The following is a 16,525-nucleotide window of genomic DNA, read 5'->3' on the forward strand; positions in this document are numbered from 1 at the left end:
TTTATTTATTTTATTATGGGGATATTGCTTGCACTAAATTTCTGTTTTTGTTGTACAACTCTTTTTTCATCTTGTTCTCATACAACTTTTAATCATATATTATCATTTTTACAGAAGTATATATATGCTATGTATCCTAAATATATTTATATCCTAATATGTGGGGGATTTTTTGCACCATAATTTTAACTTTGGCTTCTAATATGTAAAGTGCTTTATGGGTTTCATCATGACTTCTCATACAGTTTCCTCAATTAGAAAGATTTTACTAGCCTGGCAAGAAAAACCTCAGAGACTGATTAAAGAATTTCAGAAAGGCTTTAATCAATAATCTTAGAAGGAAGAGAAGAGTAGTTCCATAGCAAAACAAACAAAAAAAGCACATAAAACTCAAAACTTCTGCTGAGATTGTTTACAAAAATTTCTGAGCCTCTCCCGTTTGCCAACTGGCCTGTTTTAAATAGAGATGCTCTATAACCCTCTTGTGCAATTGTATTTTAACAAAATAAAATCATGAACGTAAGTGGAAGCATACACCTCTGTTTTCATGCGACATAGTATGGTCTTCTCTCAGGTTACATTTGGTATTTGTGGTCGTCATAGATTTTAGTTGATTGACTATTAAGCTGGATGACATAGTGGTGAGAAAGAAGGTAGGAATTTAAAAATCCAGAAAAATAAATATTCACGAGACTGGAAGAAACAAGGTGAGTCATTGATTACAGGTCTCTCTGAAAACAGAAAGCCTATCACCAATCACTTTTAGCATAATTGTTGTTGCAGAATACCCCATGAGAGACTGAATGCATCAATTAAGAGTGTGCAATTGAATATAATTTGAAATGTTCTTGGGTTTTGTAGTTACATCAGATATTATTTCAGCATAGTATGCAGCCATATTTGTAAATCACTAACTACTTCTAATAACAGTAAGGCATTCATATCTTCATCCGTGACTTAGACCATTGCTGTGTTTTTGTGCCAGACTTCTAAGTACAGAATGCAGCTTTGGGAAATTTTGCTTCTAAGCTATTCTAGTTATTTAACGATGTCATCCTTGTGGCAAAGGTTCTGAGATCAGGATATCATGAGGTTTGAAGATATGCATGTGCTGATAATGCAGACAGGATTTGAACAAGGAAAAGCTGAAGGGCTCTTTATAAATGAACAACAATACAATGAAAAATTACAGCAAAGGGCTTTCAAAAGTCTGTTTCCTAGTATTCCCCTTAAATCTTATAAGCATGCTTTCTTACCTTCCTTCCTTCCTTATTGGTTATTAAAGTTCTTCACATTTCCATATTCCTTCTAATGTTTGTGAACCTACTAAGAAACATACCTTGAAAGCCTTTAATATAGATGTTATGTAATAAAAGATAAAGGGTCATTGAATAATCTCTAGTTTCAGCTAGTAGATCAGTCACTAAAAAGAACCTGAGGAGAAAGCCTTACCGGTTGTAGTCATCAGTTTTAGCCTCTGAATTATTATTCTGAGATGGTGAATATACCTGAAAAATTTCTGCAACTGCTAATCGCACTACTTAGTATCATGTGCATGTATGTGGAGGCAAGCAATCTTTTTTTACTTGGAAGATTGCAGTTCTGTGAAGAACAGTTATTTTGCTGGTGGAAAAAGCTGTTTTGCTACATTGCTTTCAGAAACCAGATCTTCATCCTGTGTTGTCAAAGACTATGAATTCATAAGTATGGACAAATGGTTCATCTCTGCAATTCTGTGTTCTCCAGAGTCTAGCGAAGTTTTTCTGCTACCCTTTCCATCAAATATCATCTTCATTTCAGTGGTTTGTGTTGCCAGACTGTTTCTAATAAAAGGCCGTCAGAGCCTGTTCCAAGGGGGTTTTGAGGAGTGAGGATAGGAATGAATGCTTTTTGGAGCCCTGTTTCTTTTAAGTAGTTCACTAATTACAGTTGTCCTGATTATAAGGCTTTAATTTGGGAGGGGCATAGGAAGAGCTCATATGTTGCAGATTTGTCATTTTGGATCTGGTGGCTGAGGGTTCTTTTCTTACTTGAGTGCTGTCAAGTTTGATTAGTATTAGTGAAGCTTCTAAAAACGGTTTGACCAGTGAATTTTATATTAAAGGAGCTGTTTGGAGAACAATTGTGGAATGAACTGATAGCAATCACAACATTTTAAAATTATTTGGTTTGTTTCTCAGGTTTTGTCCCGTGGTGGTTTTTGTTCAATTTTTAGTAAACACATATTATTCACAAAAGCAAAGAAGATGGTGTAATGTCATACTGAACACAAACTCTCTGCACAGTGGTCATATGCAGCCCAGCTCATTAAAAGAGGCATAAAAAAAAAAAAGCCCTACTGCTTGTGTGGGATCCTGGGCAACAAAGCATTGCTTTAGTAGTTCAGTATGTATGGCAGTTAAAAATCTCTCAAAGATAAAATTAACACTTAAGACAACCATCTAAAATGGAAAGGTCTGTTACACTGCTCATATGCTCATACTTTTCGATGATTAGCACAATTCACTTGCAATTTGAAATAGCTTTATTTAACAACTGGGCACAGCCAAGTAGCATTAATGATTCATTAGTGTTTAATGGACCCTTTAATCCAGGCTTTCACACTAGTTTTATTTTAACTGTCGGAGTGCTAAAGTTTACATGACGAATTACAAAAAAGGAGATACATTATGACGATGGAAGTGTAAGCAAACCCTGAACTCTCTAGGAATATGAATAATTTTTCAGTTGCTACATCCTACTGACTGAGGAAACTGGTGGGGGTTTTTTAATGTGCAAACAAAATATCATTGGCTTTAAAACTCTTGATAACTGTATATGATATTCATGTGAACTAACTTTCTGGACTTTGAGGAACAATGAGAAACTGGCTGAGAAGTCATATATATATATATATATATATATATATATAAAATGTAAGTATGAAACCTCAGGACCAGTTCTAGTTCCTTTTCAAAAGAGAACACAGTATGTCTCTTCTTACCCTCTTGTATGTTTTTTATTACAATGCTATAGTAATGGAAATATCAATGCTTGCTGGTGTTTTTCTAGCAAATCATTACAGAAGACCTGATTTGTTTAGCGGTGGGTTTTAGTCCTTTAGATTCCAAATTATGAATGCAATATGAATTTCAGAACTTTTGGAATATTAATAACTGATTGTATTTTCTTAAGTGAAAAGCTGAGCTCTTTAACAGAAAAGAAAAACAGCCAGTTTGTCATATCACTTAATTAGGGCTATTAAACTCATGGTTTTCAAGGAGGGACTACTTAGCTGATGTTCAGATGCTACTATGATTTCATACTGATTCTGCAAAGATACCAGGGAGATTTATAACTCTTTTTTTCACTTTGTCTCTCACATAGATTTATTTCAGAACTTCATCAGCCATTTTGATTTATTTGGGAGTTTTTGGCAAAGCCTCACTATATCTGATAAAACTCAGCAATTAATTCTTTGGATGCATGGTAATTGAGTCATTCTAAAGAAAAGTTGTTTTAGGAAAATGTCATATCACAAATATTAAACTGCATATGTTTTTATTTTAAGTGTACTATACTTTGATACTGTCATAATTTTTACATTACTTTCTGCCAAATGAACTACATCTTGGTTTGTGAGGATGCACCTCTGTCCTACTTTTACTTAGAGTAGTGGTATATTTGTGTGGTTAGGGGCTATTCACAGATCATCTTTGAAATTGGTTTTATTACTGTTATTAATATTGCTTTTATTATTATTTCTTCCCCAGTCTCTGCGTCTCATGCACGCCACAGGTCAGGTAGTTCTCACTTAGGAAGCCACAGCTTTCTGTGTTTTATTTTCTTCTAATTCACCATATGATCCAATGTCTTAATTGACATTTGCTATTTCTCATTTTACTGAGAAGGAACTGAGGCACAGCAAAACTGTTTTCTAATTCTGAGTGTCTGTTTTGGGACAGGAAGACTCATGGGGTTTTTTGGGACACTTGGTATTATGTAGCATTTCATACATGCAAAGCCCAACTCCCACTGAATTCATCAGCAGCTGCAAGTGCTCAGTATTTCTGCAGGTCAGATCCCACACTCTCAAGCCAGTGACTCAGAAAGTAAGGCCATTAAATGAGTACCTGTAAAAAGTTTGATTGAAATGGCTTGACTAGTAATTCACCAGAAGTGCGTTAAACGCAGTTTCCCAGGGTGGTATTCAGTTGCTTTCCACTGTCCCATCTCATCCACTATACATCTTTCACTTGCTGCAGATAATTAAATAGAGGTCCTATAAGCAACGGTGTCTTCCATTACCTGAATTAATCTGATTCAACCTGTTTACTGATCTTTTTATAACCGTATTATAAGGTGAAAATATCTTTATGATACTGCCACGATTTCCTGTACCGTTCTTTTTCACACTAGCCTGTGCCAGTAACCCAAAATTCTGTCTTAGCTCTTTGGCCTCTCTATCTTCACCAACCACAGAATCTTACAGATGAGGTTTAAATTAGTTGAGTTATTCCCTTAATAACGTACTTCTTAGTAAATTCTATACTTCTCATATGATACTGTATTACTATTTTACTGAATCATTAATAGAGACCAAATATTACAGATATCATTATATATACTGATGTCGATTTGATTTGAAATAAAAACTCTTCCCTGCTGCTTTTTTAAGGTGCTGGCTATTCTGGTCAGAGCAGTAGTGGATGGTATGGCAGATCGCACGGGAGAGGTAGCGAGTGGATTGAAGGGGAAATTGCAAGAGCTCTTGGGCAGAGTGACTTCACGAGTGACAAATGATGGGGAGATCTGGAGACTTTATGCCCAACTTTACGGAAATGGACAGAATGATAATGGTGAAGACATTGAAAAGGTAAATATGTTATGAGGTATACATTTTTATGGATAACACATTTATGGTGCAAACTTTCTGTTCTCTAACAAACTATAGTGCTATTAGTAAGACATGCTCTTGTTCCAGACATATTTTGCTTTAGGGTTTCTAATAGCTTATCTTCTGCTTTTCATGTTCCTACAGCACACATTTTTATTACCTAACAGAAGCAAGTCATTTTACATCAGTTTTTGTGGATTTTCAAAAAGTATCTCTCTTATTGGTATTTCATTTTAAAACATCCTATTACAGCATATGTGCATTGTCTTGGATTTCTGTTCTGAAACTTTCCACAGTCTAATGGCTATAATTGGGGGGAGGGAAGGTGTTTTGTTTTGTTTTGTTTTTTTAATTGGAATCTTTGATTCTAAAGACAAGATATTGCAGCTTCTGGAAAAAAGTGGATCTTAATGACATGATCCAGTGGCATCATAAACCATCTATATTCTTCTTGCAATTGCTAAGAGAAAATGCATTTAAGAGAGTCTATACCACAGTTAGAGTTCACAGAGTAAAAGTGTTTTGTCCTTACTTAGCTTAAAATGGAATTAAATAATGCTATTTAATTCTTAATCTGTTGAACTCGATTGGTTTCTCTTCACCCGTCTCTGGTTTTGCTACGTTAACTTCCATCTCTTGTTCCTATCGCTTCGCAGGTAATCAAGTTGATTGTATGTGCAAAATAACCACTCTGAACTGCTAGGAGTGTTTACTTTGTTGTATGCTGGAGTGTGCTTGGCATTTGGTATCAAATTTCCAAACTTCAAATAGTCTTGCACAATCCAAAAATACTTAAGAGTTTTCAGATCTTCACTGAAGCTGAAAATACACAAGGTCAGCATTCAGTATGTATTTTCTAATAGGAATATGCCTTTGGCCTGGGCAAAAATGTCAGTCTGGAGGATTGCTTGTCGCTTGATATCAAGCATATTATACAGACGGTTGGTCCTACAAACTGTATGCCTGTGGGATTAAACTTGTAATTATTTGGACCTTGCTTGTTGTCTTCCTCTTTATGCTCTGCCCTGTGAAATGCCTTGTTTCGTCTTTGTCAGTGTCCATTATACTTCCAATTCCTCCATTTTTCCTTCCCTGTTTTTCTTTACAGCTAAACAATAAAAGGGATTTGGCCTACTTAGAATTCAGAAATACAGACACTGCAATATCCTGTAATATATCTTCAAATTCTTACTCAGACATGCAAAGTAGCAGAGGCCCTGTCTATATTATAAATGTAATCGTTTCAGAATCTGGTTACATCACACTATTTTTCACTAACCCAGTTAAAAACATGGTTTCAATTTGTAGAGTAGACAGGACTTTAACTGTGTTTCCTAATCAGACTGGTTATGGAACACACTTAGGGTCTAGCTTGCCCTGCAAAATGGTATGATATTTTTAAATACTTAAGGTATGCTTACGTATGTATCCAAGTATCCTAGTATGACGGTACCATAGATGTAGATCATGAAAGAGCAAAACTGCCTACAGTCACAGCATATATTCATTTACAGTGTAAAAATTAATTTACCATACACTAGATAATCACTGGTAGCTCTTCTGATATCACATTGTAAAATAAAAATGTTAAAACCAGTATTTATTGGCTTCACTGCCACAGCACCATCATGTGTCAGTCAGATATTAAGTGAGTATAACTATTTGTAGAAAAATGCCAGATGTATTGCTGCGGTTTTCCACCCACATTTATTGTACAACAGGCCAATGAATTCTGAAAGGGCATTATTTACTGTATTGCAGCATCATAGGACAAAGAGATGAGAACAAACCTATCAGTGTCATGTACCTCCTTACAAATGTAGGATTTGACCTTTATTCCATAATGTAATACCTTATTTAGTGCAGATTAATTATATTTAAGCAATTTTGTTCCGAACATTGCATTTGAAAGCACAACCTTGTATGTCTGGCTATTGTAAAGGGTGGGTTGGTGTTTATTTTTTTTACCTTTCTGTTCTGCTGCCGTATCTGATTCCATGAATCACTAGTTAAAAGTGAGTCCACAGTTAAAATTCACAACAGTGCTTTGTAAATTGAGTCAGACAGGGTTTACAAGTTAGGAGTGTAAAACTGCTGCAGTGTTGGTTTTGTGGTTTGTGGGTTGGGTTTTTTTCTTTAGCTTAGCATATATTTACTCTTAGACTTTCATGTATCCGACCTGCCACCTTGTTCAGTTCTTTCCTATGCTGAACATAGTCCAGTCCACCCCTTTCCCACTGAGGAATCCTTCCAGCCTTCAAGTTTCCTGCTGATCCACACCCAGGCTATGAAACCCTTCTGTTCCTTGAACTTTCCCCAGCTCATAACTGTTTCCTTCCAGGATAAATCCAGGTTCCAGAAGTACAAACAAACAGCCTTACAAGACTTTTAATCCTTTCCCCGCCCTGACGTCTGTCAACAAAACCCCCCTAATTTGCTGCTCTGACTCAGACATGTGCAGACTGAAATCAGACTGCTGTAAAAACTGTTGTTCCTTCTCTTGGACGTTCTTGCCTCTGCTGGCCAGAACTACTAGCAATTATAACCTAGGTTATTAGGAAAAAAAATAATTTGCTTTGGTTTGACTTAATACACTTTTACTGCAGTTTACAGCAGCATGAGCAGTTCAATCAGCTGTGTCATAGTGATTGGAAATACGGTGGAAGAGAGAAGGTAGAAACTTCTGGGATGACCAACCCTAAATTTAATGTGTCTTTGTTCAGCAGTCAAAAGTCTTTATTGTGCTCATGTACATGTACTGCACTGAAAGTTTTTTATTCCTCTGTGATATTTAACGTCTTTAAAAAGACAGTTGAAGAGTTGTTATTGAACCAAGCCATGTTAACTTCTGGTGTGTATTTGTTTTGTATTTCTGATGCTGGAGGAAGAAAAAAAAACTGGAATGCAAAAATTAATTTATTCTGCTTAAATTTTTCATGGGTTTTTTCTTAATGGGAACCTTTTTCCATATTGCTTCCATTTATTTTTTCCTGTTTACACTGAGAACCAGAGCAGTATGGCAGCTAATAGCTGCATCTGTAAAATACATTATTTGCCAAAAATACATATGCAGAAAGAAAGCTTTGATGTATTCAGTTATAATTTTTTTGGTGCAAAATTGCTGTTTGAATTGTGAGTACAAGTATTTTTCCCTTTTTCATGTGCATTTAATTATGATGACTTGGCAAACATGGGTCACATCCATCAGTCTAGGCAGATTTTTAAAAGATAAAAATTAGACACGTTACTTTATATGCCTTTCATACTTGAGACACAATATTGGTGAAGAACATCTGTGTTACAGCTGGTGCTTACCATTGCAGAGAAGGACACTACTTCAACGCACAGGAAATCAAGCATAGTAAAGACACATTCATTTTCTGGATTTAACATTAATTTCATAGATACTTAAAACTGAATTAGTCTCCTAGTTTGTTTTCTCATGTACTGATCTTTTTTTTCCTCCTTGCAGTCACTGCAGTGTCTTACTAAGGCACATAAATGTGAAGTTCAGTCAAGTGATTGGCAGAAAGATGCTTCTTCTTTTAAGGAAGTGGTGAAAGGAGCCATAGAGATTGCATATGGTATGTTTTACCTGAAAAGAACTTCTATTATTCATGAAGACTGTAGCAAATATTCATTAAGCTTAGTAACAAAATAACATTATACCTTACGTATTCTATTTATTCCTACTATTGGGAGTCCTCTAACAAAAACCATCATCCTGACTGTGCATACAAAAATAGACTTGGAATGAGGCAGAAATTGTGTTGGGTGAGTCAGTAAACATATGTTTGGTAAACATGGAATCAATTCATTTCATGGTCGAGCAATTTCATAATGCAAGTGAAAATGCATCCGTAGTTCATCTCAGTCAGATGCAGTAAGACTATTCACTGTGCTGTGATACTTATATTTAAGAAGGATATATATACCTGTTGGGTTGAGAGATATCTTCTCAAAATTACATGGCATTCTTTTTCTTTGTGTGTGTTTCTGGGGATATTACATTTTTAAAAAGTCTATGGAAGGAATAAAGATTTTTAATTAAATGTTGTTGTTTAAATGTTTTTGTTTAAATGTTTAATGTTGTTTAAAGATTATTGCTATAGAGGTAATGCTTTTTTGTTTTGGGGTCCTTTTCTGTGTTTGGATTCTAGTGTCTATAAAATGCAGCAAGAACAAATCTAATCATCAGGAAGCTTTGCAGATACTTTCTTCAGCTCGACTCAACTTACGTGGCTTGTCATCCAAAGCAAAGGTAGGAATGTTTTGAAAGGTAGGAATTTTTGTTTGAAAGCTAGAAATCTTTCTTCTGTTGCCAGAAACCATTTCTCTGGTTTGAGTCATTTATAGGTCAAACAATACCTGCCTGTCCCACTGCATCATCAGATGGATAGTCACCTCTACACTGTTAAGGATTACAGTTTTAAGTACTTTTATTTCATTTCTTCCTGCTAGGCTTTGACTGAAATAAACCTACTACTCTAAAATGTCAGTGCTATCTCTTAGACTAAGTTAGAATTTTACTTAAAATGTTGGGCAAACAGACTCGAATGTTTGGAAGAAATCGATCATTTCAAAGACCTGTTCCTTACGTGAGTAGTCATGGGGGAAGCAGAGCAGTCTTAGAAAGAATGGATGTAAACCAGCAGAAAAGACCAAAACGTGTCAGGGCTACACTCACTTGATGTGTTTTAAAAAAAGTTATTTATTAAAAGAGAGACCTAATTTTAATAAGATTTTCATGGATACCCTACCAATTCAGATATTAATTCATTGGAAAATGTCATCATGTTTGTATCATATATTTGGGTTTTGGAGTTGTGCTTCCATAGCCACGCACCCTCCATAGCCAAGTCTGTTTCCGCACCATTATTATCCTAATTTTACCCTTCATCTTACAACATGAGACACAGCCATTGTTTAACTGAGGAATCATCTGGAATACGTTTTCATTCAAAATACACTTAATGTCCTAAAGAAGTATTCTTCCTGGCTGTGAGTGGGCTTTAGTAAACATGAATTACAGAGCATAAGTTTCGTAACATGTGTGCTTGTGTTGCAAAGTGTTGATCCATCATCAGTGTGCTAAACTTGGCTCACTCACTTTTAAGTCCTATAATTTTAAGAAGGATGAAAGCCTGGGAAAATTGTATAAGCAGACACAAGCTGGCTTGTAGCTGTGCTTTTAGATACTGGCATACATAAGTCTTTGGAATGTGGGGAAAAAAGCCACAACGTGTATGTTTTGTTGTGATTCACAAAATGTTTTTTTTAAAAAAAAAAATCTGTAGTCTGAGTATGACTGTAGAGAAGGCAAGACTACTTGATGTAAATTATATAAATCCAAGTACAGGTGGTTTATATTATGCAAGCTCATGCAGTATCTGAAAGATTAAGAATAGGTGAGTCTCATAAATTGTATTCTTAATCCCTGAAGGCACTAATTAAATGAACATCTATATTACTGGCAGATAATGGTGTCTCTAAGTTTTATGGCACTTCTGAGAACTGATGTGTTAGAGATAAAGCTATTGGTGTGATCTCACTGTTTTTGTATACTTTCCAAGATGCCATCTTATTTTTAATTTGAAGTCGTATTGAATTTCCAGAGTGTGTTGTAGTTTAAAAACTCAGTCATCTTCTGTAAGATCCTATGCACAAACAATTTAGCACTGTGTATGCCTGTCCAAGCTTGACAGCAGCATCTCCTTTTGTTGCCTTATGAGTCAATATTAGTGTGAGGGGTTTTTTTCTTTTTTCTTTTAACAGACAAAAGCACTTTAAAAAATGGGCTAAGAGCAAACTTGGTAGCTAAGATTAGAAAGAATAAAGGAACAGCGAAAGTAACTTTTAAAAGATAAAATTCCCAAATTTTGTAGTTAAGGACATGCAGTTGGGACAAATCGGCAGTTTTTTTACAGGTGAAACAATGTCACTTCTCAGGCTTCTCACCTTTCCTGGGATGTCCATCTCTGATATTCCATCTCCTGTGTTGTGCTGGACTCATAATGCACCCACACTCTGCTGAAGGCTGCAACAACTAAATGTGTTGTTAATGGGCTCCTTTCTGCACAGAGCCTTCTGGGCAGTTGCATGCTCTGGCAAATAGCACAGTGGACTCTTTTCTGCTCCTTGCCCCCATGCATCATTCAGATCTGACAGGTGGGGTCTCTGAAAAGGAGAAAGGTCATGGAGCGGTATCGTAAATGCATGAAATGTGGGTACTGTTGTGGGGAAACATGGGGCACAAAGCCCAAAGAATGATGGTGCATGAAACTTCCCCAGGCTGCATCTAGTTGAATAGATCTCTTTAACTGTGGAAAAAATAATGAACAAATAATTATATCATCCTGATTTATTTTGCTGTCTTAGCCAGAAAAAAACAAAACTTCTGTGTCACATTCCCAGTGTGAAGTTTTTCGGCTGAAAGTCAGAAAAGTTTCTGTACTTGTAGCAGGAACATGTTCCTATTTTTGTGTAAGATGTTCCTTTGTTCAGTGACAACACTTCTGAGGCACATCGAAGATCTTGGTTCAGGCCTTTTAAGTACATTTTTGTTTATATACGTATCTGTATTGTGCCATTATGTTTTAATGATATAATGATATACAGATGTACTCCAGAGCAACTTTTATTTTCTTGGTTTGTTTTTGTCTCTAAATTTAGGCTTTGTTTGTGTCAAATGAAGTGTGGATCACTCTCCCTTTACATAATAAAGGAGAAACATATGTTTGGGTCCCTCCCCACCATCACCATATTTCTGCAGAGTGGTACCTCACACAGCCTCCATATTACTTGAGTCAAATGACATGTCCTGGCCTTGCAATAGCAACGTGTTCTGGTGCAGCATGCACAAAGCTCCAGTCAGAGCTTGTGTATCTCAAGGCTTTTAGACAAGTCACGTAGCATTCCTCTCCTTTGGTTTCCCTGTAAATACATGAAGATTATGATTGCTCACGAGTTAGCTGCTTTGTGTTTCTGTTAATGTCTTAAGGTCGTTAAGAACAAACTTTTTTTATTACTCTGTAGTGTTTTGTTTTCTCTTGTATAACTCAATTACACACATGCATGTCTTGACACAAAAAGTTAAAATGTTTAGTTGGGGATTTGGAGAGTAAAACACAACAGAATATGGCACAGGTGGGTTTGTGGACTGCAGTGATAGCATGTGAGATGCTCTTCTAATTTGAGTTTCATGGTAAAGTCCTTCACTTTCGATGGGATCACGAGTCAGCATAGGCAGTCAAGTCAGAGCAGAAACCAAACATCCACAGGAGGATTTGGCCATACTTCAGGTGTGTGGCACAAACCACATGTCTATATATGTGTGTATATACAGATATATGTAAATATGCGCACCTTCTGATTATTAATGGACTTTTTTGTGGACTGAAGTCCACAAAATGGACTTTTTTAAAGAGAGAGATACCATCATAGGTACCAAAAATACAAAAGGCAGAATAGTGTGGATGAGCTTTCTGTATTGTCTCTATGCTGAAACAGAGGAACTGTGTCTATTTTAAAATAACGTATTTCTTTTGTCATGCAGCAACTTTTTGTAGGTGCAACAAGTAATGAGGTTCTCAGTGAGATAGCTGATGAGGTGACAACTATGGACAACATGATTGCTGAACTTCAGGAACTGAGCAACCAGCTGAGAGACCAGTGCTGACTTACGGACCTGATTTCTTGACAGGAAGGCAGTAATGATATGTTTCTTTTGCCACAGCTTTTCCTAATGAAATGGTGACAATTCTAATGCAACAACACTCTCAATAAACATTTTTCTGTATAGTGCAGTTCTTGTGGTCCGCTTTCTTCTGAGTTCAGGCTGCTTTTTAAGATTCTTATCTGCTTTCCCTCTCTTAGAGTTGCGTGTTTTGGTTCCTCAGGCCCATATTTTCTGGAACAGAGCTACTTGTATTCCTAAAGCGATTATTGAGCCTTAGTTCTGCCCGCCTGCAGGCCCAGGCACCAGCCCTCCGTGGGACGCCCCACCTACGTTGTAAGTGGGGGAGCCGCACAGGCCGCCAGGGCGGGAGGAGGTGGACAAGCACGCAGCAGAGGCGGGAGCGGGGGCCAGCCTATCACCCGCACCAGCGAGGCACACAGCCAATCGGAGGGTGCGCCTGTCTGCCACTGGCCAATCGGAGGAGCTGTAAGGCTGGCCCGTCAGTAGTGGGAAGCTGAGGTGAGGGCAGGCTGTCACGGTGGGAAGCAGGGTGGGCACCCGGGGGCTGCAGGCACGGCCGGGCCCAGGGCCAGAGGGGGCTCCTTAGGGCGTCAGGCACTTTCCAATTTTAACTCGGTGTTAATTGCTTCGAGGGGAGTAGAAGTGGGGTCCCAAGGGTAAGAATTTAGTCTTTTTTTGTTATTCTTGTAATACAATCAGAGTAGCAGGATGTTTGCTGCATTAGGTTGTACAAGCAGCTATTACTTAAATCAGGTTTATTTTATTCAAAAATACATAACCTCTGTCCCATGGGCGGCAGACTAGCACTTTTGTGGCTATTAGAGCCATGGGGATCTCCCCCCAGTGAGGCAGCAATAAAACTGCAATCTAATCTAAAATACTTGTGTCTGACTAGACCTGAGTAAGTTATTTTCATCTAGACTATCTTGCATTGTTTCATTTTTAAGCATCTTTGCTACAGTTTATCTTAAAACAGGTTTTTTTTTCCCCTGGGTTTTCCAGAAACCTATGCAAAAGTAATTTCCTCACTTACCATGATTTTGGTTGGTGAAGTCTCCAAAAATACAATTATCTGTAGTCTGGGTATGCACCATCTGTGTGGTCATTAAAACTCTACTGTTACTAAATGGTGAGAATACTGTCCCTGAAGAGAAATTTGGAAGGTAAAAGGAAACCAAACAATTGGATTTGAAGCAGCAGTAAAAGCATGTTATTTTGTTGTGTGAAAGGGGAAACCATCTTGACGTCTTTTTAAAGCTTTGTATCCTTGTAAAGCTTCTTAGAATTGAGAATAAATTATTTGCTGCCAGTATTTAACACAAAGTTCCCACAAAAATCATTATCTTAACAAAGGGTTTACCTGCTAGTGAAGGAGAGCTGGGTCCAAAACACTTCTTCATTGAAATGGCCCAGAGAAGGAGGGTGGTTTAAAGTTTGTGTAGAGTGAATTTGCCAGAGATACTTCCGTTTTGCTCGTATGTGAGGGGCCCACCCGACTGGAAAAAACAGGCTGTGAGTTTTGTGACAGACTCATGCCGCTACTATCTTTTTATAATTATATTTTGATATGATTTATCTTATTCACAAAGGAAAAGAAAAAATCCTTAAAACTATTATTTTGTTCCCAGCAATAAATTTTCTTGGGAAGTAAAGGATTTAGGCGTGGGATCGTTCAGTGGCAAAAAAAAATCTCCCATTTTTCTTGTGATCTTATGGCAAATTTTAAACCAGAATTATATCCCACTATCAACTTGAAAACATGAGACTTGAATTCAATTGTCTTGATTTAAAAGAAAATAATTGCCATTGAGTCTACGTGAGACACTTTTATAACTGAAGTTCGGAGGTGCAGAACATGAAGCCACATACATTTTTGTGTAATGGCTTCTGCATAGCATTTAATAATGCTAGATGGGAAGTTAACATTTCACATAGAATATTAGAGAAGTCTGTGAGAAGGCCTTTATTTCCTTTCCCTTTTGATTTTTTTTTTCTTTTGAAAATAATTTTATTTTCTTCGCTTAAGGTGAAAAGTTTCATGTTTTCACTGTTCAAAGTGAAACAAAACTGTTCAAAGTTTTCACATGAAAAAGTCATTCTGCTCTTCCAATGTCTCTCCCCTGCACTACTTTACATGTTTTTTCAGCACAGATATTTTTCCCCATTTGAGCCTCCCTCTCTTAGCGTATGTGTGGAATATAAACAACTTCGTCTTTCACGTAATAGAGGGAGAGCCCACTATCCACAGGCAGTGTGTTCCTGAAGAGTGGTATGACTAGTGTTATGACAGCATACCAATTTTCCTGTTATAATTAATGTAATAGAGTGGAGATGTCTGCAGAGACTTAAAAATACACACTTTAAATATGTACAGACAATGTATATGGTGTGGAGGATGGAGAGGCAGGAGCTGGCTCACCGTTCAGGAGACTGGCTTTTCAGAACAGATTACCATCCCAGAAGATCTCAGCCACTTCATGCATCAGACAACGCCTGAGGTAAACCTCTTACCAGGTATGTTCTTGCTTCCTCTTTCTTTGTATTAATGTCATTTTCATCTTCTTCAGATATAAAGTGAGCCTGTACTGCTGCTTGGGATTTCATCACAGGGGCCTTTTAAAACTTTTCAGACACAAAAGCTACTTCAGTTTTGTATGGTACTCGTTTTCTGTACTCATGCCAGAAGCATTTGGTTCAGAATAGCTCTAGGAGCCCATTGTCATGAAGACAATGTTACTATAAAAGCTCTGGCTGTCAAAAGAACTTGATAGTATGGAAAGAGGAAGGAACGTTTCCTAAACAGACTGCAGACTTTCCACATCTCCATCTTATGGGGAGCATCTGTCTTCTAACATGGGAATGTTTTTCACTCAGATCATTCCTATGACAACTGCAGAATCCTTGAGGGTTTAGCAAAACAGGACAGTCCTTTCCCGACACAGTTGTCACACCTACAAATACCTTTATAGCATCTATGTTATTTTCAACTGTTCTACATACAGCTATACGGTAACAGTTACTTAGTGTAGCATGGACCTGATTAAGCAGTATTTTGCAGGAATGGCTTACAGTTCACAGTGGAACTTCAGGTACTTCCAATCTTTTTTTCTTTTTGACTTTAGAAGTATTAGGGATTCCCCATTTTGTCATCTATCTGCCATTAGTGCTAATTTGGTGTGAAGTAGAGGTGAAACAGATGAGTCTAGAATTTTTCAACTTCTATCTACCCAGACAGGGAAAGCAAAATTCTCAGGGTTTTGAAGATGAGTATAAAGCCAGTAAAGCTTGAAGGAAGTATGATGTATGAAAAAGAATTTAATTCCATGGCCTGAGAGGATTTGTTTATATGTCTTTGACCTAATATGGTTCAACCTATGATGTATTTTCAACCACTGGTGGTTAGAACCTAGGGAAGATCTCCTGATTCACCTGGGGGGCTATGTCTACACAGAGGAAGTGTACACAGCAGGGTGTGGTGATAAAAGGTTTTCTTGGGTTGGAACATTACTCATGAGCAGAAGTGAATGTTCTTAGGGCCGGTAAGGCCATGCTGACTTAGGCAGGACATCCCGAATAAATGCCAGTAAATGTTGTGTTTCACATCGCATCATCCTCGATGTTCCTTCCACCACACTAACTGGTACATTCAGAAAGGCAGGCAGCTCTCATCCCGTCATTCATGCAGAGCTCTGTACTAAAAATGCCTTGGAAAGAAATAAAACTTGGAATAATTTTTCAGATCTAAAAATGGTCTATGGCTTATATGCAAATACAGAGAATACATTTACAAGTTTAGCTTTCAGAGATGTACATACATCGGTTAAAACTATACCTGTAATTATTTTCAAATTAAATAAGGCAGAAAAAAGCAGGTATTCATTTTACCCTGCTTTGGAGCAGTACTGCCCAAGAAGGTATAAAGTCACTTTGAAATTGTTTTGACTTAGCTC

General features: G+C 37.2%; 1 protein-coding gene across 1 annotated transcript in view; it reads left to right on the top strand.

Annotated features, from left to right (window-relative positions):
- Positions 1 to 12,554, top strand: part of TTC27 (tetratricopeptide repeat domain 27) — a gene marked incomplete at both ends in the record, with an annotated part of 167,242 nt that extends 154,688 nt beyond the window's left edge. Inside the window, 4 exons of the mRNA XM_081998456.1 lie at positions 4,658 to 4,855; positions 8,349 to 8,460; positions 9,037 to 9,137; positions 12,432 to 12,554. Of these exons, the coding sequence (XP_081854582.1) occupies positions 4,658 to 4,855; positions 8,349 to 8,460; positions 9,037 to 9,137; positions 12,432 to 12,554 (534 nt within the window). The remainder of the gene's footprint in view (positions 1 to 4,657; positions 4,856 to 8,348; positions 8,461 to 9,036; positions 9,138 to 12,431) is intronic.
- Between the last annotated feature and the right edge of the window lie 3,971 nt (positions 12,555 to 16,525).

This window comes from Phaethon aethereus, assembly GCF_964289735.1.
Source record: "Phaethon aethereus genome assembly, chromosome: 3".
In the NCBI taxonomy this organism is placed as follows: domain Eukaryota; kingdom Metazoa; phylum Chordata; class Aves; order Phaethontiformes; family Phaethontidae; genus Phaethon; species Phaethon aethereus.